This window comes from Procambarus clarkii, chromosome 36, assembly GCF_040958095.1.
Source record: "Procambarus clarkii isolate CNS0578487 chromosome 36, FALCON_Pclarkii_2.0, whole genome shotgun sequence".
Classification (NCBI taxonomy): domain Eukaryota; kingdom Metazoa; phylum Arthropoda; class Malacostraca; order Decapoda; family Cambaridae; genus Procambarus; species Procambarus clarkii.
The window spans coordinates 6,787,148-6,811,772 of NC_091185.1; the positions used below are offsets into that span (position 1 = coordinate 6,787,148).

Here is a 24,625-nt window from a genome sequence, read left to right on the forward strand (position 1 = left end):
TTGGCATCCTCTGTATATTTTTACAAGCAAAGCTCTCATGTTGGCCTTTTGCACATTTTCCAGAAGCTGGTATGTCTATTTTGTGAAGATGAATAAGTCCTTGAATGCCAGTCTGTCTGGAGGAGCATGAGATATTATTGGGCTGAGAATGCTCTGGATATAACACGAATGTCTTTTCAGAATGTTGTTACTAATTTTGTTAAAACAGCAAGACTGCATATAGTTGCTCTATAGCCTGATTTCATCATATACATATTATAACTATTTACCATGGTTATGTGAACAAGGTGAAAAAAACACTTACTTAGTCCATTTCATTGCTTTACTTACTCAACAGCACCAATCATCAGATCACACTTATCAACCAAGCCAAACTGTCGAAAGTTTGGGAGATCACACGTGTGGCAGTGCCATTTGATCTCAAGTGAGAACACTTACATGGAATGTCTTTCATATCAATCAATTCAAATTGGCCTCAGCTAGTCTCAGAGATGCTTTTCATTATGTACTCAGAGCATTATTTCTTGAAACTATATTGAGTATTGTACATTTAATTTTATATGGTTGATTATTACATATATTTGACTTGCTTATTTGCGTTGAACTTCTGCATGCAGTACTTGTACTGTATTGAGTGATTCATTTTGGAACATTAATGATTCTGTTCTATATGTATTTTGTGATATCCATGCAGTCTGTTATACAGTATAATCTCAATGTTATCCCCATTTTCTGTCTGTCCTCAGCCGATGATGTTGACAATTATTGTGGAACTGAGCAACTTCGTCTTCTCAGCTGTGTTTGCCGTCGAAATGTTGCTAAAGGTTATTGCCGAGGGACCCTTTGGTTACATAAGCAATGGTTTCAATGTTTTTGATGGCATCATTGTCATCCTCAGGTAATGTGATAATAAATTTGAGAAAGTTGTTTGTAAGCTAATTTTAATTTTATGCAATTTTTTTTGCATTATTAGATTTAAGATTGTATTTTCTGACATGTCAAAAATAATTCCAGATACAGTAAATGGAAATTGGTTGGTACAAAGTTGTTATATTGTTAGAAAAATGCTAAGTTGATTTTTGAAGCACAAAAACAGTAATTTTATTACTACATATATGTAGTATTCAACATGAATATACCAACATCACTAACAACTTGAAATAATAATAAGATAAGAATAAAGGACACTACAGAAAGCATAAGTATACTTAGTTCCATACCCATTGAATTTTCATGTCATCTTCCACCCAAGGTGAGCATGGGATTAACAAGTGGATAATCTGGGAACATACAAACCAAACCCTCAAAGAAACATGCTAAAACCTCTCTCAACTACAACTCTCCTCTCAAAACCTCTCTCTCAACAACAACGGCGAGAAACAATGGGCAGAGCTTCTTTCACCCTATGCCCCTGTTACCTAGCAGTAAAATAGGTACCTGGGTGTTAGTCAGCTGTCACGGGCTGCTTCCTGGGGGTGGAGGCCTGGTCGAGGACTGGGCCGCGGGGACACTAAAAAGCCCCGAAATCATCTCAAGATAACTAATTTAAGATGAAAACTAAGTACTACCTAATTAACTCCATGTAACCTACCTACCTTCTAAATGTCAACCCATGTCTTACTATTTAAAAAAAAAAATGCTGTTTGTTGACCAACTTGTATATTGGCTATTTTCTACCATGTTTCCCCTTTTTTTATCTTTATTATTTTGTTTTCTTTCAATGCAATTTATACTTTAAGCTCAATTACTATTAAGTTTTAGTCTAAGTGTTTTTTTTCCCACCTCATCTTACCCGAAATGCTTTGCGTACTAGTGGCTTTAGGTATTGTATGTACTACCTCTATCTTTAAATCAAACAGAATGTTTGTACTGGAATACTGCAACTATGTATGTACTTTTTGTAAATAAATTATTATTATTATTATTATTATTATTATTATTATTATTATTATTATTATTATTATTATTATTATTATTATTATTATTATTATTATTAAAAAAAGACAGCTAGATAATGCAAACTTAAACCAGTGCCAGGAGACAATATGTACCGTAGCACTAGAAATATGTGCAAGTCAGATACCACTAAGGAAATGGAAAAAAATGCAAACTGAAATGAGAATAGTATTTCCGTTACAGGCAACGATAGCAAATTGCAGAACATCTCAAACATTCAACTCTATTCCAAGAACGACAAAGAAGGCTATATAAGAAATAGAAATAGTTGAGCTAAGGTTGCAAGACTCATATAAAATCCAGGAGAGTCAAAGAGAGCAGAAGGCCTGAAGTATAATAGAGGGGAATCCAAAATACTTTTTCTCCTAGGCAAAATCTAGAACATAATTCAAATTACATAAATTACATATTGCATTGGGCCCGTGTGCAAGGGTAATGAAACCTTCACAAATGACAGCAAAGAAATAAGTGAAATACTAATGCTACAGTATGACGGTTTTCAGTGAACTCCTGAACACATTGCAGATCAATGATCCAAACAAATTCTTTATGAATGTGACACCACTATCAAACCATATATCTGATGTTACCCTAACCCTAGGGTAACATCGATTTTGCCGTGTGGGGTTACTCTAACCCCGCTCGACTTTGAAGCAGGCCATACACAGCTTGGCCATGCACTCTGCACCAAACCCAGACTCCTGGAATTCCATATTCATCAAGAATATGCAAAAAACCACTATCATGGGGACCTTAAACCTCGTTTTTGGAGATGGAGACTAGATACTGGCATTATCTCCCTAGATACTTAAAATATCAGACATTGCACCACTTCACAATGGAGGTAGTAGAGGTGATGCAAGTAATTGTAGACCAATAGCCCTAACATTGCACATGATAAAAATCTTTGAAAAATGCTGAGAAGTAATATCACAAAACACATGGAATCAGTGTCTACATAACCCTGCACATCATGGCTTTAGAACAGGGTGCTCCTGCCTCTCCAATTGATAGATCATGGCCTTAGATGCCACGGAAGACAAACAAAACACTGATAAAATATAAACAGATTTTGAAAATGCTTTTGCCAAATGTGACCATGGTGGGTTTGCACACAAAAGGAATTACTGCCAAAATAGGGAGATGGATCTTTAACTTACTAACAAATAGAACCCAGAATGTAATAGTCAAGAAAGTAAAATCTGAATCATCCACCGTGAAGAGCTCAGTTCATCGAGGTACCATACTTGCTGGGGTACCTTTCCTCATCCTCATATCTGACATGGACAAGGATACAAACTATAGTACTGTATCATCCTCTGTAGATGGCACTAGATTTTTCACGAGAGTAGACACTATAGAGGCTTGATAGTAGAAAGCACCAAGAAGCCACCAGAAAGAGGTGTGTCATTATATTCAGTGCTAATATTGTTCAGTTATCAGGAATTTTTAGTTATCTGGACATGTTGGCACAAACTGGTCTGGATAATAGAGATTGCACAGTATTTGTAGTGTTGGTATGTGACTCGACCGCTGATCCTCATACTGTCAATACCTTAGTCAAGAGACAGTCCAGTTTGGCAGTGTTTTGGGATGAGTTATATGTAGGTTTGAGTTATTGAGGTTCAAATTAGTGAGTAAATTTTGAATGATTCCAGATATTTACCTACCTTAGACCCATGTTGTATAAGACAAGTAATGGCTAATAAATTTATATGTAGAATGAATATGTAATCTCACTGAGAGTATGCTCACTTCTGCAATTTCATTTTCTGATGTAATTCTTTAGCTTTCATTTTCAAAATTAGACCATTGAGGCCATATTCTTTATCATCCCCACATTAATACAGCTCTCTTAAACTTATTACATGATAGAACTTTTACCAAATGATGAAATATAATAAGACCCTATGATAGACATAACAGTGTTCTGGTAAAAAAAATGATAAATTCAATACACAAGAAGGTAGGTAGTCTGTGTGGAAGTTTGTATTAGTAGTGTATTGAGAGTATGAAAAACCAGTGCTATGCGAATTCCAAAACACGCAGGCTTTGCGAATGTCTGTGCTTGTGATGATTAAAGAATTGCATACTTCGGTAACTAGTTCCCACCATGAACATTTGCAGATAATTGAGGCCTGTTGTTAGACGAGTAGTGAATAGTTGGAGCTTTACTGTATATCTTAGACTCTGTAGACTTGACTGACATTTTGGTTAAGTCTACAAATGTCTACACCCACAGGCACTCATGATACCCCAAGCACAGGACAGCACCAATTTTTTATACCTTATTGGCCTTCTTGAAAACCTCTGAATAAACTTTCTCAATATATTTGGTACATTAATCATTCTATTCTCTCAAAGCCAAGCTTGCACACCAGTGATCTTGTTTAATTGTGATATCTTCCAAACAGTATTGTGGAGATGTACGAGAGCTATTCGTCATCATCAACAGTGACAGACCAACAAGCAGGGCAGGGTTCAGGGCTGTCTGTACTCCGGACCTTTCGCCTCCTTCGCATTCTCAAGTTGGTGCGGTTCATGCCCCAACTTCGACGGCAGCTTTTTGTCATGCTCCGCACCATGGATAACGTCGCTATCTTCTTCTCTCTTCTTATACTATTCATATTTATATTTAGGTAAGTTTTTTTTTTTTTAATTTGAGTAAGGTAATGAAGAAATGTTGGTTATGTGTATGTATATGTCAGTTATGTGTATGTATATGTCAGTTATGTGTATGTATATGTCCACATGTATGTTTATACATACTCAACACATACCTAATTATTCCTGATTTATGTATATGTGTACCACCACCCTAACACTCCATTGCCCCACCTCAGTGCCCACACCCCACTCCCCACCAGTTAACACCCCACTGCCACCACCCCCAACACCCCACTGCCACCACCCCCAACACCACACTGCCACCACCCCCAACACCCCACTGCCACCACCCCCAACACCCCACTGCCACCACCCCCAACACCCCACTGCCACCACCCCCAACACCCCACTGCCACCACCCCCAACACCCCACTGCCACCACCCCCAACACCCCACTGCCACCACCCCCAACACCCCACTGCCACCACCCCCAACACCCCACTGCCACCACCCCCAACACCCCACTGCCACCACCCCCAACACCCCACTGCCACCACCCCAACACCCCACTGCCACCACCCCCAACACCCCACTGCCACCACCCCCAACACCACACTGCCACCACCCCCAACACCACACTGCCACCACCCCCAACACCCCACTGCCACCACCCCCAACACCCCACTGCCACCACCCCCAACACCCCACTGCCACCACCCCAACACCCCACTGCCACCACCCCCAACACCCCACTGCCACCACCCCCAACACCCCACTGCCACCACCCCCAACACCCCACTGCCACCACCCCCAACACCCCACTGCCACCACCCCCAACACCCCACTGCCACCACCCCAACACCCCACTGCCACCACCCCCAACACCCCACTGCCACCACCCCCAACACTCCACTGCCATCACCCCCAACACCACACTGCCACCACCCCCCAACACCCCACTGCCACCACCCCCCAACACCCCACTGCCACCACCCCCTAACACCCCACTGCCACCACCCCCAAACACCCCACTGCCACCACCCCCCAACACCCCACTGCCACCACCCCCCAACACCCCACTGCCACCACCCCCCAACACCCCACTGCCACCACCCCCAACACCCCACTGCCACCACCCCCCAACACCCCACTGCCACCACCCCCCAACACCCCACTGCCACCACCCCCCAACACCCCACTGCCACCACCCCCAACACCCCACTGCCACCACCCCCCAACACCCCACTGCCACCACCCCCCAACACCCCACTGCCACCACCCCCCAACACCCCACTGCCACCACCCCCCAACACCCCACTGCCACCACCCCCCAACACCCCACTCCCACCACCCCCCAACACCCCACTGCCACCACCCCCCAACACCCCACTGCCACCACCCCCAACACCCCACTGCCACCACCCCCCAACACCCCACTGTCACCACCCCCAACACCCCACTGCCACCACCCCCCAACACTCCACTGCCACCACCCCCCAACACCCCACTGCCACCACCCCCCAACACGCCACTGCCACCACCCCCCAACACGCCACTGCCACCACCCCAACACCCCACTGTCACCACCCCAACACCCCACTCCCACCACCCCAACACCCCACTGCCACCACCCCAACACCCCACTCCCACCACCTCAACACTCTGCTCCCACCAGTTAACACCCCTACTCCCACCACCCCAACACCCCACTCCCACCACCCCAATGCCTCACTGCTACCAGTTAACACCCCACTGCCACCTCCCCAATGTCCCACTCCCACCACCCTAACACCTCACTCCCACCACTCCAATGCCCCACTGCCACCAGTTAACACACCACTACCAGGGGGGGGTTTATTCAGGATAAGTACATACATAGATGCAGAGTTACAAACATAATGTTGGATTTATAGATAGAGCTAGTACATACAAAACCTAAAGCCACTAATACGCACAGTGTTTCAGGCAAGGTGTGGAGGAAAAACACTTAGACTAAAACTTAATAGTAATTGGGAGTAAAGTATAAATTGAGTTGAAAAAAAGAGGAATAAAAAAAAAGAAAAAGAAAAAGGGGAACATGGCAAAAATCAGCAATTGTACAAGTTGGTCAACAAACAGCATTGTTTAGAATAGCAAGACATGGGTTGACATTTAGAGGTAAGATAGGTTACATGGAGTTAATTAGGTAGTACTTAGTTCTACTCTTAAACTGGTTGAAATAGGTACAACCTTTGACATGATTAGGGAGGTCATTCCACATTCTGGGTTCCCTTGAGTTGTAGAGCATTTCTAGTTTGGTTAAGTCACACTCATGGAATATCAAATAGGTATTTGTTTCTGGTGTGGTGCCCATGGGTTCTATTACCCTCACACCCCACTATTAGTACCCCCACACCCCACTATTAGTTCCCCCACACCCCACTACCCCCCATTAGTACCCTGCACACTTCACTAACCCCCATTACCACCATCCCAACACTCCACTAACATCACCATCCCTTCAATACCTTCACCCCAACAACCAATCACAACCACCCTAACACCCTACTACTGCCATCCCAACAGTATATTTCTACCACCCAAACACTCCACTACCTCCACCCCCCACCCCCACCCCACCCCACTAGGCTCCCGGAACTAAAGGACAAGAGCTACGAGCAGAGGTTAGAGGCATTAAGTGACAAAACTAGGAGATAGAAGAAAGAGGCAATATGATCTCTATGTGCAAAACACTCATGAGAATCGATAAAATTGATAGGGAAGAATTCCCGAGACCTAGAACTTCAAGAAGAAGAGATCATAATTTTAAACTAACTAGTATGTGCTTTAAACTAATATAGTATAGATTTAAACCAACTATAACACCCACACACCATCAATATCAAAGCTGCCGAAGAAATATACGAAAATCTCTCGCAAATAGAGTAGTAGATGGCTGGAACAAGTTAGGTGAAAAGATGGTGGAGGCCAAAACCATCAGTTGTTTAAAAAGCATTATATGACAGAGTGCAGTGAAGATGGGACACCACGAGTGTAGCTACACTTCACACTCCACTACCACCACCATCCTACTAGCACCACCTCCACACACCACTACCACCACCTCTACACACCACTACCACCACCTCCACACACCACTACCACCATCCCCACACCCCACTACCACCACCTCCACACACCACTGCTAATATTACACCACTTAACTGTCATCACCCAAACATCCTCCTGCCACCATGCAAATGCCTACAAAAGGCATTCAGTAGATTTCTACACAAGAGGTTCTTCTGGAAGTTTGAACATTAAGAGTGACAATGCCACTCCCCACATGCTCACACCTCTACCCACACCCATCAGCCCGTCTCTCATCAGCTACACCTACCTACCACTCATTCTCTCTTTTCCTCAGTACAGTATGTTCATATTTTAAAAAGTATGTATAGAGAAGAATGGGGAGTATTTTTTTGTTTTTGTTTTGACTTCTTAAAATATTATTTTGAGAGATATACTATGCATAAGCACCAGGAATACCTCCCTTGAATCTTAACGTGAGCCATATCTAGTGTTTCATAACCTCTCGAGTCTTTTGATCCCTTGGTAGTTTATCATGTCCTCCATGACCATCCTAAAAATTCTTATAACTCTACTTTTTGTATCATAAATCCATTTTTTTTGTCATGTTCTTTTTCTCTGTCATGACAATAGTTCTTTGTCACATCAGCACATTTTGACGCACATCTTTAACCCTTCCACTGCTCGTAGGTCCTGAGGACATTTACACCCCTGTGCGTAAGAAAATTTTTTTAAAATTTTTTTTCGTCTTCTAAACATGTTAATATGTGTTCCCTGAGCACGGGAAAAATAATAAAAAAATTCTATTGTACATACCAGTGACACAATTAAGCCGACAAGTTGGCCGATGACGTCACAGAGTGTGAGCGCTCAAGGGTGCTGCGTCAGGAAGCCGTCACTTACGGCTGCTCAGGAGGCCCGAGTTGCTGCGAATTTAATTTCGCGGAATTATTTACAGTATTCTTGAGTCATTTTACACAAATTTTTTTCACTAGTATTGTTCCAATTATTACCATTAGACGTTGTATTATAATAAAACTGGTATAAACTCACTAGGCGCTCACATATTAGTGTCACAAGTATGCCCACCAAAATGGTATAATTTACAGGAAATATTCAATGTATTTGGGTTTTTTCAATATAAACACTAAAATTACTGTAACTTGATATGTACATTTATTTACCAAAGAATTACACATTTAGTAGTCCTGGAGACTGTGATACTGTGTGAAACAGTCGATATAGCACAGAGGGACAGCACACGCTTCGCACCATGTTAACACCAATTTACGTTTCTGTGGCCTCAATTTGATACTGGAACACACAACACACCGACACTGGCCTGCTGCACGAGATCCAGTTGGTGGTAATTTCATTATTTAGTGTATCAGAAAGGCCACCCTGTAAGCGAGCCTGGGTGCAGGAGCATGGTTCAATATTGGGTCTCGAATGGGTCTTTGTATGCCAAGGTGTGTCCTTGCCAAATTTACCTAGTAACTGTTTCACAACTTGAAAACTAAATGAACCGAAATATGGTTTTCTACCTGTTTTCACAAGATACATGTTGTAACTGTTCAGCATTGTTATGTCAATAAGGTGGAAAACCATTTTCTTCGTCCACTTCACTGTTTTCCGTTCACACTCTACAGCACCTACCATCATGTCACATTTATCAACTAAACGCATGTTGATGTTGTAGTCCATCACACAATCTGCTTATATATTATTTGCTTTGTTGTTCTGTTCACTTTGCCACTGTCCACCATTGTACGAGGGTGAATGATGGTCAACATGTTCACTTCACGTCTGTCTTTCCACCGCACTGAAAGCATTGCACCACTTTTTCTTACCTCGCAGTCACCTACTTGCATAGCAGTGTCAAACACAGGCATTTCCTTTCGTTTTGGCTTTACTGTGCCACACACTCCAGTCTTATTATCAAGCAAGAATTTCGTTAGCAAGGGACTGGTATAATAGTTATCTGTGTACAATATGTGGCCCTTGTTCAGATATGGTGCAAGCAGTGCCTTCACCACACTACCTGAGAAGCCATGTTTGTCATTAGCAGGAATATCTACATTTGTGGCGGAATATAGTATCATGTGTAACACCATTCCTAATTCACAGTCACAGAGCACAAAGAATTTCAGTCCAAATCAGTGACGTTTTGAGGGAATATACTGCTTGAAGCCAGCACGTCCTTTGAAAAGCACAAGGGATTCATCAATAACCAGCTTCTGAGCTGGTACGTAGTAATCTCGGAACTTTCCAATCGGGTCATTTAGCACATGCCTCACCCTCTAAAGCCTATCATCCTGTCTCTCGTCTGCATTATTTGCAAAATGAAGGCACCGTAGGATCAACAGAAATCTGTCTCAGGACATATATTTCCCGAACAATGGTGTTGGAACAGCGTTGTCTTTGCTCCAATAATCTGATATTACGTGTTTCACACAATGTTTCATCAACATGCAAATTGCGAAAAACACATACAGTTCACCAACAGTTGTCTCTTTCCAACGCTGTAGTCGTGAAAATTCTGATACTTCCTCACCTTCAATGAGATCGGCCGCAAGTCTGTTCGTTTCGTGAACAATGTGTTCCATGAGCGGCTCATCGAAATATGCAGTAAAGAAGTCCATTTCACTCATTTCGTCACCAGTATCAGGGAAAAGATCTGTAATTCCCACATATCTGTTGTCAAAGTCGGGAATTTGTGGAACAAAATCTTCCCCGTCACTCCACACAAACAAACCTGCTGCCTTCCGAGAGCCATTAGCTGCACCACGGCGAGAAATCCGGGGACCAAGAGCTGAAGCAGGCATTGCAACAGTAGGGGCAGGAAGGGTAGATGAGGGAAAAGATTTGGAACATGAGGGAATTTGTTCCTCATTGTCGCCATATTGTTCCATGCGGCGGCGCTTGGCTGGGCGGGCAGCTGATGCGGCGAAACTTGTACTGGCACTAGCAGCCGGGGTAAAACTATTCTCCAATTCTTCATCACTAAAACCTGAGAAAGATTCACCTGTTTCAGACTCGTCGATCATATCATAAACGTGCAATGGAACAGATGAACGACATGCTTGGGCGCGAGGTGGTGTTGAGTAGTAGCGGGTAACTCTTGTGGCACCCACATGTTCACCCTCACTATCCGTTGTTTCTATTTCTTCAGGCTGTGTATAGTCCTCATCTATATCTGAGTTGTCAATATCAGATTCGTCAACGTCCTTGAACAATTCATTGGCAATTTCGTCTTCGGTCAAAGACTGCGTGGCGCGGTGCGCTGAGCGAGGTCGCACGCTGGGTTGTGATGCGCTCCCCATGGTGTCTGGTCACTAACTAAGGCCTGGGAAACAAAGGAGGCCTGCTCTAGATTTTTTTTCAAGATGGCGTCTGTTTACAATCACCCCTGGTATTTTTTGTTAAAATGTACTCTTAGTTTAATTCATTACCAGTCTTTCAGTCTTTATTTTTATATAAATCTGTTACCAGTATAATTTGTATGGGTGTTTTAAATAATTACTTAAATGTAGTTACAAGATGACAGCTATGCTCGTGGTGTCCCATCTTCCCAGCACACTTTGTCATATAACATTTCAAAACAACTGATGGTTTTAGCCTCCACCATCTTCTCACTTAACTTGTTCCAGCTGTCTGCCACTTAGTTTGTGAAAGCGAGTTTTCTTACTTTTTTTGACAGCTTTGTTCAGTTAGCTTAAATCTATGACTGCTTGTCCTTGAAGTTCCAGGTCTCAAGAAACCTTCTTTATAAATTTTGACAATTCCTGTTACTATTTTGTATGTAGTGACTATATCGCCTCTTTTTCTTCTATTTTTTGAAGCTTTGGCATATTTAATGCCTCTAACCTCTCCTCGTGGCTCTTGTCTTTCAGTTCTGAAAGCCATTTAGTTGCATGTCTTTGCACCTTTTCCAGTTTATTGATGTGCTTCTTAAGATATGGGCACCAATGCAAACTCTGCATTTTCCAATATTGGTCTCACTAAGGTCATGAACAATTTCTTAATTATTTTTCCATGCATGTATTTATTAGCAATTTTGATATTGAAAAGTGCAGGCTCCTCACACAGTGTTCTTTATGTGGTCCTCTGGTGACGGTTTTCTATTTAGAACCACCCGAGATCTATCAGAATTTTCTAAAGCTTTAATTTATTTACATAATTTGTAGGTTGGGTGTGGTCTATTTTCTCCTATTTCACATTTCACAATGTGGTATACATTCACATTAAATTCCATTTGCCAAGTGTTGCTCCATACACTTATTTTGTCCAGATCTTTTTGAAGGGCATGATAATCATCTAAGTTTCTCATCTTCTCTAGTATCTTTGCATCATCAGCAAACATGTCCATATAATTCTGTATTCCATCTGCTAGATCGTTTATGTAGACAATGAATATAACCGTTGCAAGAACTGAAGCCTGTGGTACTCTACTAGTGACATTTGTCCAGTCTGATACATTGCCTTTGATTATTGTCCTCAATTTTTCTGTCAGAAATTGTTTATCGATGCTAGAAACCTCCCTGTCACTCCACCAGTATGTTCCAGGTTCCAGAACAACCTTTTATTTGGGATTCTGTCAAAAAGTTTATTTAGTGCAGTCAAAAGCCTGCAGTCAACCCAACTATTTCTTTCCTATAAAATCTCTGTGGCTCTATCATAGAAACAAAGTAGATTCATTACACATGACCATCCAGATTGAAAATCATACGTCTGTTATTATATCATTTCTATCCAGGTAGTCTACCCATTTGGTTTTAGTTATTTTCTGGGGGGAGCCCCTACGGCTTCCCAGAGCTTTCCAGGCTGATATGGATACCCTACCTATTTTGCATCAGTCGATGTGGGTGGAGTTCTAGGCCTACTGGGGACCACTAGTCAGAACCTGGCCTCCTCACAGAGGCACGAGGAGCAATGGCCCACAGAAATGCACATGTGATTTGGAGCACTATATCTGCCATCGACCGGGACAGGCACCTAGAAAGTTAAGTGCCACAAAACAAACCCCTATTCTGGTTGAAACAACGAAAATTGCCAAACAAGTGCACACAAATCCCCAAAAGAAAAATGAGCAACAAGCATGACATCACACGAGCCACGCCACATGTCTGTGCAGCTCCTTCCCTTCCCGGGTGATGGAAGGGGGAGCCTGACCTGGTGGTTCCCGGGGTTGGGCAGGAGCTGACTTGGGGGCTTTGGGGCCCGTGGGACCCTGCCTGGGTTTTCCGATCTTCTGAGTGGGGCTTACTGTTACAAGGAGTGGGATTTTCCTTTCCCCCTCTGCGTACGAGTTGCCTTTGGGCGTCGGCCCCTCCCCGGGTTCAGTTCTGTGTCCCTACGGGTCCTGTATGACCATTGGTCACAGATGCTATTGGGTGTATCTGTGCCTCCGTGATTTTCTGCTTCTACATTATTGGCACGTCTGTTGTCTTCCGGTGGGGCTTACCTCCTGTCCTTTCTAGGACTCGTTGATACTCTTCCATCCTTTTTCTCATCTTTCGATGCTGTTTCCGATTTTTAATAGTCGCCTCTTTCCGTTCTTGTCTCAGCATTACTAATAATGGTTCCATATTCCTTGTTGGCACCCTCCCTGGAGATCGAGTGGTGCAGCCCAAACCTCATGTGTCCTGCGCATGCGCTGTGGTTGATTATTTTGTTCTAGTCGGTGTAAACATGTGTTGGTGTTCAGTGCACTTTCTCCCAGGTTATACACTGCTCTTGCTCCTCTTATCTCTCCAGTCATCGCCCTCTGGTTTTTGGGTTCATTTGGGTTATATGTGGGGAACACATCTAGTTATTTCTCTGCTTATGGGTGTGTGGTGGTTAGGAGTGGCACCAACCCTGCTATTCCACCTCTCCACTGCACCTGATCTCCCGCACAGGCATCTCTGGACATTCTCCGTTAGCAATGCTCCCAGACTTTTACACGGCTACACTGTGTCGTGACTCGATAGTGCCTCTACTCTACAGGTGAGATTATACGGTCTGGAGTCTTTGTCAGCCGGGACTCTGGACACTTATTCATTGCCCGTCAATCAGTGCCTGGCTGCACCATTGTATATGTTCCGAACCATAATGATGTCTGACCCACGTTGCAGTTGGGTCGGCCCCTGTGTTGCATTTCTGCGGTGGTCACCCGGGTTGACACCGGCGAACATTGATTTTAACGCTCACCATTTTCCCATGGAATTGACGTCCCCATTGTGCAATGGGATGACACTGCCCTAGTCTAACCTAGCCTAACCTAACATTTCCTAACTTTGGATTTTGATTTAATGGGTTATCAGGATGTTTTCCCGCAATATTCTTGGGACGTTCCCCGCTTTTGCCTTGGGTGACTGTTGTGTGGGCGCAGAGCGTGGGTTGAACCAGTTGACATTCTGGTTGGATTTTAATTTGGGGTTCGACCATATGTACGTTCCATATACACATACACTAATATAGGTACGCCTTATACGCCTTATGTAGGTACGTCGTGTACACACACACATACATACATATATATATATATATATATATATATATATATATATATATATATATATATATATATATATATATATATATATATATATATATATATATATATATATATAATATATATATATATATATATATATGTCGTACCTAGTAGCCAGAACTCACTTCTCAGCCTACTATACAAGGCCCGATTTGCCTAATAAGCCAAGTTTTCATGAATTAATGTTTTTTCGTCTACCTAACCTACCTAACCTAACCTAGCTTTTTTTGGCTACCTAACCTAACCTTACCTATAAATATAGGTTAGGTTAGGTTAGGTAGGGTTGGTTAGGTTCGGTCATATATCTACGTTAATTTTAACTCCAATAAAAATAAATTGACCTCATACATAGTGAAAAGGGAAGCTTTATCATTTCATAAGAAAAAAATTATAGTAAAAATATTAATTCAGGAAAACTTGGCTTATTAGGCAAATCGGGCCTTGAATAGTTGGCTGAGAAGTGAGTTCTGGCTACTAGGTACGACATATATATATATATATATATATATATATATATATATATATATATATATATATATATATATATATATATATATATATATATATATATATATATATATATATATATGTATGTATGTATGTATGTATGTATGTATGTATGTATGTGTGTACACGCCGTACCATACATACATACATACATACATACATACATACATACATACATACATACATACATACATACACACATACATACACACACACACACACACACACACACACACACACACTGTGTAGGAAGTCAAACACTGCAGCAACCAAGATAAAACAAACATTAGGCTAGAAGTGAGGAAAGAATTGGCATCTAACCCGAAGTTGGTGCAAAACACAGTTGATCGGAGTAAGTCCCTGATCATTTTTGGCTGCAAAGAAAAGGCGATAACATCTAGGTCAGAAAGAGCTGTAGAAGAAGCTAAAGTAGTAGATAAAATTGTTGGCCTCGTGGAAGGTCTTACAAACAGAGAGAATGTGTGCGACTACAGGAGAATAGGCAGGTACGTAAAAGGGAAAGATCGACCTTTGAGGATCACCCTAAACGGTGCCAAACAGATGGAAGAAGTACTAAGGAATGCTAGAAAATTGCAAAGGGATGAGGATGGGAAAGGGTGGTCGTTAAGACGAGATCTTTCAAAAGAAGATAGAGAGAAGCTGAAACTGAACCTCGCCGAGGCAAAACATTTAAATGAGAGCAGGAATGAAGAAGAAATAAATTCTTTTTTCTACAAAGTGATAGGGGTAGGCAAACCAGTAAAGTGGTACATAAAGGCAAACCAACAAAATCAATAGAGAGAGGGGGAGTGAAGAATAAGGAGAGGGGGAACAAGTTCCTGAAGATTGCATACACCAACATAGATGGAGTGAGATCGAAGATACTGGAGTTAAGTGATGTAATACAGCTGCAGACACCAGACATTGTTGCACTCACGGAGACAAAACTTGAAGATGTAATTTTAAATGAGGTCATATTCCCAAGGGGCTACTCAATTTGGAGACGGGACAGAAAAATTAGGAAAGGCGGTGGCGTTGCTGTGCTGGTAAAAGAACACCTAAAGGTGAAGGAAATAATGACTGCCAATCCACAAGAAGTTGACATAATAGCACTAGAGATCTGCTATGAGGATGATAAACTAATGATGATAAATGCATATAGTCCACCGCCAAGCAGCACATGGTCAAAGGAGGAGCTAGATAGTAAACGTGAAGGTCTTATAACAATAATGAGAGAGATTATAGCGAGAGCGGATAACGATAGATCACGACTGTTGATAGTCGGTGACTTCAACTTGAAATCCATAGACTGGGAAGCATATGAAGCTAAAACAGAAGATTTTTGGACCTGTAAATTTGTAGACCTCATCCTGGACACATTCTTGTATCAACATGTTAAACAAGCTACGAGGATGAGGGAAGGGGACGTTCCCTCCATGCTAGATTTGATATTTACCAGGAAGGAGGAAGAGATATTTGACATTCAGTACCTTCCTCCCTTGGGTAAAAGTGACCATGTCTTTTTGGGAATAAAGTATGCAATGCGTTATAAGCTGGAAGAAAATAAGGAGGCTGAAGCAGTTGAAAAACCAGACTTCAGGAGAGGACATTATGGTGACCTTAGAAATTTTTTTAGTGAGTATAATTGGACAGACTTGATGCTAGGCAAGGAAGTGAATGAGATGTATGGCAAGTTTTGTGAAATATATGATAAAGGCACAAAAAAATTTATACCAAAACAGAGATGCAGAACTAGGAAACAGGATTGGTTCAATAGAAATTGTGAGAGGGCAAGAGACCAAAAGACACAAAAATGGAATCAGTATAGGAAGAGGCCAAACCCCCAAACATACCAGCGATACAAAGATGCGAGAAACAACTACACGGCAGTGAGGAGAGAGGCAGAAAGAAATTTTGAAAAAGGGATTGCGGACAAATGTAAAACAGAACCAGGTCTATTCTATAAATTCATAAACAACAAATTGCAGGTAAAGGATAATATTCAGAGGTTGAAAATGGGAAATAGATTCACGGAAGATGAAAAGGAAATGTGTGAAACACTAAACGAAAAGTTCCAAAGTGTGTTTGTACAAAATGAAATCTTTAGGGAACCAGATACAATAAGAATTCCAGAGAACAACATAGAACACATAGAGGTGTCTAGAGACGAAGTGGAAAAAATGCTCAAGGAGCTCGGTAAGAACAAAGCAGCTGGCCCAGATGGCGTTTCACCATGGGTTCTGAGAGAATGTGCATCTGAGCTCAGCATTCCACTTCACCTGATCTTTCAGGCATCCCTGTGTACAGGAATCGTAGCAGACGTGTGGAAACAGGCTAACATAGTTCCAATCTACAAAAGTGGCAGCAGGGAAGACCCCCTCAATTATAGACCTGTATCATTGACAAGTGTAATAGTGAAAGTATTGGAAAAACTAATCAAAACTAAATGGGTAGAACACCTAGAGAGAAATGATATAATATCAGACAGACAGTATGGTTTTCGATCTGGAAGATCCTGTGTATCGAATTTACTCAGTTTCTATGATCGAGCCACAGAGATATTACAGGAAAGAGATGGTTGGGTTGACTGCATCTATCTGGACCTAAAAAAGGCTTTCGACAGAGTTCCACATAAGAGGTTGTTCTGGAAACTGGAAAATATTGGAGGGGTGACAGGTAAGCTTCTATCATGGATGAAAAATTTTCTGACTGATAGAAAAATGAGGGCAGTAATCAGAGGCAATGTATCAGAATGGAGAAATGTCACAAGTGGAGTACCACAGGGTTCAGTTCTTGCACCAGTGATGTTTATTGTGTACATAAATGATCTACCAGTTGGTATACAGAATTATATGAACATGTTTGCTGATGATGCTAAGATAATAGGAAGGATAAGAAATTTAGATGATTGTCATGCCCTTCAAGAAGACCTGGACAAAATAAGTATATGGAGCACCACTTGGCAAATGGAATTTAATGTTAATAAATGTCATGTTATGGAATGTGGAATAGGAGAACATAGACCCCATACAACCTATATATTATGTGAGAAATCTCTAAAGAATTCTGATAAAGAAAGAGATCTAGGGGTGGTTCTAGATAGAAAACTATCACCTGAGGACCACATAAAGAATATTGTGCAAGGAGCCTATGCGATGCTTTCTAACTTCAGAATTGCATTTAAATACATGGATGGCGATATACTAAAGAAATTGTTCATGACTTTTGTTAGGCCAAAGCTAGAATATGCAGCTGTTGTGTGGTGCCCATATCTTAAGAAGCACATCAACAAACTGGAAAAGGTGCAAAGACATGCTACGAAGTGGCTCCCAGAACTGAAGGGCAAGAGCTACGAGGAGAGGTTGGAAGCATTAAACATGCCAAAACTAGAAGACAGAAGAAAAAGAGGTGATATGATCACTACGTACAAAATAGTAACAGGAATTGATAAAATCGACAGGGAAGGATTCCTGAGACCTGGCACTTCAAGAACAAGAGGTCATAGATTTAAACTAGCTAAACACAGATGCCGAAGAAATATAAGAAAATTCACCTTCGCAAATAGAGTGGTAGACGGTTGGAACAAGTTAAGTGAGAAGGTGGTGGAGGCCAAGACCGTCAGTAGTTTCAAAGCGTTATATGACAAAGAGTGCTGGGAAGACGGGACACCACGAGCGTAGCTCTCATCCTGTAACTACACTTAGGTAATTACACTTAGGTAATTACACACACACACACACATACACGCCTTCTGTACTCCTGCCCTTCCTCCTATGAGTTGGAAGCCATGTTTCCTGTTCTTGGGGTCTGGGTAATGGTGCTCATATAGGGTTTGCTTATCTCATTAGCACTTGAGTTTGGGCGTGTCTTGTTTTTCCCTCGCTACTAATCTGTGTATATGGTTCTTGTGCCTTCTGTTACCGATTGGTTATGCTCTTGTTCCTGGCTTCCAGTGCTTGGACTGTCTTTCGGGTCTTTTCATTGCATTTTTACGTCTGTCCCCTACACATTGTTGTGTATCTTGATAGGTGCCTATTGGCTATTCTCTTGCTCGTGCTAGGTTGGGATGTGTTCTTGTTCAATTTCCATTTGTAGAACCGGCCCAGTGTTCCGGTATAGCTCTGAGTTCTTCCTCTTCTCCTTGTCTGTCACTACTAGCTTCTGGGTTGCAATGTCTGCTGGTGTGTGTTGCTTCCATTCACCCACTCCTGCCCATACAGTTCCTTTTTGTTGGGGCAGGGGGTGCTTGGCTTCTGGCCCTGGCTACGGCTTTTCTTTGTGTTCCTTTCTGGACAGAACATTTTGATTTTAGTACGGTATGTGTCTTTCGTGGTTCTCCTTCCTTCCTCAGCGACTCGTGCTTCATTCTACCCTGCTGGGGCTGGTCGTGCCACTCCTGCGGGTTCCAGTGTCACTGTTTTTTCACTTCATGCCTCGGATTTTGGCTTGTGGTGCTTGGTTCCTTGTTGGCCTCTGCCTGGGCCTTGGCTCTTAGGTTTTTTGCCTCCCTTTTTGCCCTTGCTGTTTGCAGAGTTTGCTGTTGGCAGTTTCTGCAAGCAGCAGCTTCTTGCTATCAGTTATTGGGTCGGGGGGGGGGGGGGGATGCCTATCGGACGGGGCGTATCTGCTTCGCTGGGTTGGTTCTTTCTTGGCTCTTTTTAAGATTTGAAATCTTTAAGATTTGAAATGTAGAATTTTGCAACATAAAAACTCTGTAAGACATGACTATTTGTCTAATGCTTTGTTCGTTCATTTGTCAGAAGATGCTCACCAAATTGATTGGGAGATGGCTTCTTCAATAACGAATTGTAAAAGCACGCATAACAAACATAATTGAATCTGCTTTGATACAGATCACAAAAGAAAGTAATTTGAATATTACCAGTGGTCTATATAACTTAGATCCATTTACTCTACCCACCATGAGAGTAAGGACAAGACAAGAACATATCGATGCCAACACAGAAGACAATGTCCAACATAACAGGCCAATTACACTGGATTAATCTTTGTGTTTAGATAGGAGATGCCTCGTATGGGCCAATAAGCCTTCTGCAGCCCCTATGTTTATCCCTTATGTATCCCCCGTGTTTTCACCTTCATTATATATATATATATATATATATATATATATATATATATATATATATATATATATATATATATATATATATATATATAGTTATACTTATAAATTATACTCATATTTAAAAATTAAGTTGTACGTAAAAATACAAATTTTGTTGAGATGGCTCCCAGCTACTAGGTCATACCAGCTGGGAAGTTCTTTGGGCTACCAGGGACCAGTACTAGAACCTGGTCTGCTCCCCTCTCACAGAGGTAATTACCTATGTGTAGTTACAGGATAAGAGCTACGCTTATGGTACCTCATCTTCACAGCACATATAAAGCTTCACCACTACTGACAGTTTTGGCCTCCACCACCTTCTCACTTGTTCCAACCATCTACCACTCTGTGAAAGTGAATGTTCTTATATTTCTTTGGCGTCTTTGTTTAGTTAGCTTAAATCTATGACCTTTTCGTCGTGAAGTACCAGGTCTCGGGTATTCTTATCTATCAATTTTGTCGGTTCCCATTACTATTTTGTACATAGTGATCATATCACCTCATTTTCTTCAATCCTTTAGCTTTTGCATATTTAATGCCTTTAACTTCTTGTAGCTCTTGTCCTTCAATTCTGGAAGCCATTCAGTTGCATGTCTTTGCAACTTTTCCAGTTTGTTGATGTGCTTCTTAAGATATGGCATCATACAACCGCTGCATATTCCAGCTTTGGTCTCACAAAAGTTGTGAACAAGTTTTTTAGTATTTCACCATCCATGTATTTAAAAGCAATTCTGATATTGGAATGCATAACATAGGCTTTTCACACAATGTTCTTTATGTGGTACAGAGGTGATAGTTTTCTTTCTAGATTCACCCCAAGATCTCTTGCTTTTCTGATTTTTTTTTTAAACTTTTCACATAATTTGTAGGGTGTGTGTTGTCTATTTTCTCCTATTCCACATTGCATCACACGGCATTAATTCACATTAAATTTCATTTGCCAAGTGGTGCTTCCTACACTTATTTTGTCCAGGTCTTCGTAAAGGGCATGACAATTATTTAAATGTCTCATCTTTCCTAGTATCTTAGAATCCTCAGCACCAATATGTTGTTCATGCATACATACATGTTCATATAATTCTGTATTCCTTCTGGTAGATAGTTTATGTTGATAACGAACATTACTTGTGCAAAAACTGAACCCTGTGGTACTCCACTAGTGACATTTCTCAAGTCTGATGCCTCTGATTTCTCTTCCCCCCCCCCCCCCCCTCATTTTTCTGTCAAAAATATGTTCATCCATGTTAGAAACCTCCTTGTATATTTCAGTTTCCAGAACAACCTCTTATGTGGGACTCTGTCGAAAGCCATTTCTGTGGGGAGCCCCATCTGCTCTCTGAGGCTATCATCACTGATTAAGTGCCAGATTACCTAGTGTCTTCAGTTGCGAAGACCTTTTGCTTACCGGGGACCACGAGCCAGGACCTGGTCTCCTCAGAGAGTTGCAGAAAATGATGAACTATGATCACTTTACATTTTAAGGTTATCTTTGCCATCACCAGGGAAGGCACCCAGAAAGATAGGTGAATCAAAACAAACCACTGCCTGGTTTAAAAATGAGACTGGAGCCACCAAAATGTCAAAAGAACTTACTCCAAGAAGAAAAACAACCAAAACTAGTGAAACTAGCTGCACCTTCGCCCCTTGCTGGGGGGTAGGGGGAAGCCGGCCCAACCAGTTTCTTCTTTACTGATGTACCTGGTCTTTGGACTGGTTCTTTCTTTGTTTTTTCTGCTTGGTTTACTGTGGCCCCTTTGGTCTGGGATTGTTTTTGGAAGGCTTTATTTGTTATTGCCTTGGCCTCTAGTTGTTGGCCTCTCGTGCTCGTAATGTTCACAAGTACACTCCCTTGTCGGCTGTTTTTGATAATATGTCTTGGGGCAATATTTGGATACGCGGGGTTTTGGAGGTTTAACAGGCTTTTGGCCGCCAGGTATCTTGTGAACGTTCCTAGCCCTCTGCGGCCTTGTGTTGCATTGGGGCTTCTGTCGTGGCCTTCGGTATTGACTTCGAGTTGATACCTGACGTGCTCCTGCCTCCCTGATAAGGTCCCAATTTTGACTTTCTCTGTGGGTAGTTAGCTTCAGGGATCTGACAGGGCTTCGCAAAGGAAACCAGCATTGAATGTAATGAAATTACACTCCCAGTCTTACCACTACACCAGTCTCTGTGGTGTAGTGGTAAGACACTCGGCTGGCGTTCTGCGAGTGCTTTGTCATGGGTTTGTATCCTGGCCGGGGAGGATTTACTGGGCGCAAATCCTTAACTGTAGCCTCTGTTTAACTGAACAGTAAAATGTGTACTTGGGTGTAAAAACGATTCTTCGCGGCGGGGATTGTTTTCCAGGGACTTGCCCGAAACGCTACGCGTACTATTGGCTGTACAAGAATGTAACAACTCTTGTATATATCTCAAAAAAAAAAAAAAAAAATGTCAGTTTTTGGGTGAGCCCCAGAGGCTTTCCTGACACCCTCCCATTTCCTCGTCAGTGGTGTGTTTCTCATTAAAGAACTGAAGCCAGTCTTCCTGGGGTCAGCTCTTCCCCTCTCCCCAATGAAGGGGGAGGTGGAGCTAATTAGTGGGGGGCGAGTCTCACAAAATTTTGGTTTCCTTCTTGGGGGAGTTCTTTTGGTACTGTAATTTGGGGGCTTTGGTTGCAGTTTTGTTTTGATTTGCCTTTTTTTCTAGTTGCCTTCCTTGGTGATGGCAAAAAAAATATCTTTTAAATGTAAAGTAATAATAGGCCATCACTCCCTGCACCTCTCTGAGGGGGGCCAGGTTCTGGCTTGTGGTCTCCAGTAGGGTAACAGAACTCCACAACTGGTAACACTAGATAGTATGGCATTTAATTGGTGATAATAGCTTCAGGGAGCCGACAGGGCTCCCCACAGAAATATTGTTTGTTCACTCTGAGAACTTTGCATAACTCAAATCCCTCTGTACCATGGATGGGAGGTACTGTATATATATATTCCTGGATATATGTATACTGTATATATATATATATATATATATATATATATATATAATATGTCGTACCTAGTAGCCAGAACTCACTTCTCAGCCTACTATGCAAGGCCCGATTTGCCTAATAAGCCAAGTTTTCATGAATTAATGTTTTTTCGTCGACCTAACCTACCTAACCTAACCTAAACTAGCTTTTTTTGGCTACCTAACCTAACCTTACCTATATATATAGGTTAGGTTAGGTAGGGTTGGTTAGGTTCGGTCATATATCTACGTTAATTTTAACTCCAATAAAAAAAAATTGACCTCATACATAGTGAAAAGGGTAGCTTTATCATTTCATAAGAAAAAAATTATAGTAAATATATTAATTCAGGAAAACTTGGCTTATTAGGCAAATCGGGCCTTGAATAGTAGGCTGAGAAGTGAGTTCTGGCTACTAGGTACGACATATATATATATATATATATATATATATATATATAATTATATATATATATAATATATATTGTGTGTAAATCACGAAAAATAAGCACGTGATAATATATAAATATATATATATATATATATATATATATATATATATATATATATATATATATATATATATATATATATATATATATATATATATATATGTCGTACCTAGTAGCCAGAACGCACTTCTCAGCCTACTATGCAAGGCCCGATTTGCCTAATAAGCCAAGTTTTCATGAATTAATATATTTTCTCTAATTTTTTTCTTATGATATGATAAAGCTACCCATTTCATAATGTATGAGGTCAATTTTTTTTATTGGAGTTAAAATTAACGTAGATATATGACCGAACCTAACCAACCCTACCTAACCTAACCTAACCTATCTTTAAAGGTTAGGCTAGGTTAGGTTGCCGAAAAAGTTAGGTTAGGTTAGGTTAGGTAGGTTAGGTAGTCGAAAAACAATTAATTCATGAAAACTTGGCTTATTAAGCAAATCGGGCCTTGCATAGTAGGCTGAGAAGTGAGTTCTGGCTACTAGGTACGACATATATATATATATATATATATATATATATATATATATATATATATACTGTATATATATTTATATATATATATATATATATATATATATATATATATATATATATATATATATATATATATATATATATATATATATATATATATATATATTTTATATGTTTATATATTTTCCTGCATGGTTGGAATCAGAAAGTTTGCTGTATTTAATGGTCTATGTGAGATATGAGACTCAATATTATTTTGAGGAGAAGTTTTTGAATGTAGATTACTTAACCTTTTGGTGGTCATTTTGGACTAGATAGGGAAATATTCAGTCAGTTTTATTGGGCAAGAGAATACTTGATGACTGCTCATGCACCTGTTAACATTAAATTATATAAGGTTTTTTCAAGATTTATTTACTGTTTTCCTCTTCATCTCCTGTTGATGGCTTTCAAGCTTATAACAACTTTAGGATGCACACTTTACTTAGTGATGAAACCTGAGCATTTCTTGAACAGTTAAAGCATGTTTGGATAAAATGTGAACACGCTTAAGCTCCTCAAATCTGTATAGAGAACATATGAACATTCTTAAACTTATGGAGCTTTCATTGAAAATATATAAATTATGTGGACAGCTGAAGTTGTCTGCATAAAAGCTGTGAAGATTTCAGTACTGTGGTCGGGTGGTCCACTGACAGTAGAGTGTTTTATATCAAAGTTAGTTATTTATACTATTGTCTCCTTCATCTTGTCTCTAGTCCCTCTTGCAAGATTGCATCTCCCTCATGATACTGTTAGACAAATATAATGCTAAGCTCAAAACAGCCGGAATATAGCACTTC

General features: G+C 41.0%; 2 protein-coding genes across 2 annotated transcripts in view; one reads left to right on the plus strand and one right to left on the minus strand.

Annotated features, from left to right (window-relative positions):
* Positions 1-24,625, plus strand: part of LOC123756102 (Ca[2+]-channel protein alpha[[1]] subunit T) — a 487,984-nt gene that overhangs the window by 242,257 nt on the left and 221,102 nt on the right. Inside the window, exons 12-13 of the mRNA XM_069336529.1 lie at positions 747-898; positions 4,371-4,595. Of these exons, the coding sequence (XP_069192630.1) occupies positions 747-898; positions 4,371-4,595 (377 nt within the window). The remainder of the gene's footprint in view (positions 1-746; positions 899-4,370; positions 4,596-24,625) is intronic.
* On the minus strand, positions 9,960-10,955 carry LOC138371529 (uncharacterized). Its single transcript, XM_069336407.1, has one exon. It carries the CDS (start codon positions 10,953-10,955, stop codon positions 10,008-10,010), a length of 948 nt encoding a protein of 315 aa, XP_069192508.1. The 3' UTR covers positions 9,960-10,007.

Bases quoted from the DNA above. Each gene is read 5' to 3' on its own strand.
- LOC138371529 (XM_069336407.1), bottom strand. From the start codon at position 10,955: ATGGGGAGCGCATCACAACCCAGCGTGCGACCTCGCTCAGCGCACCGC.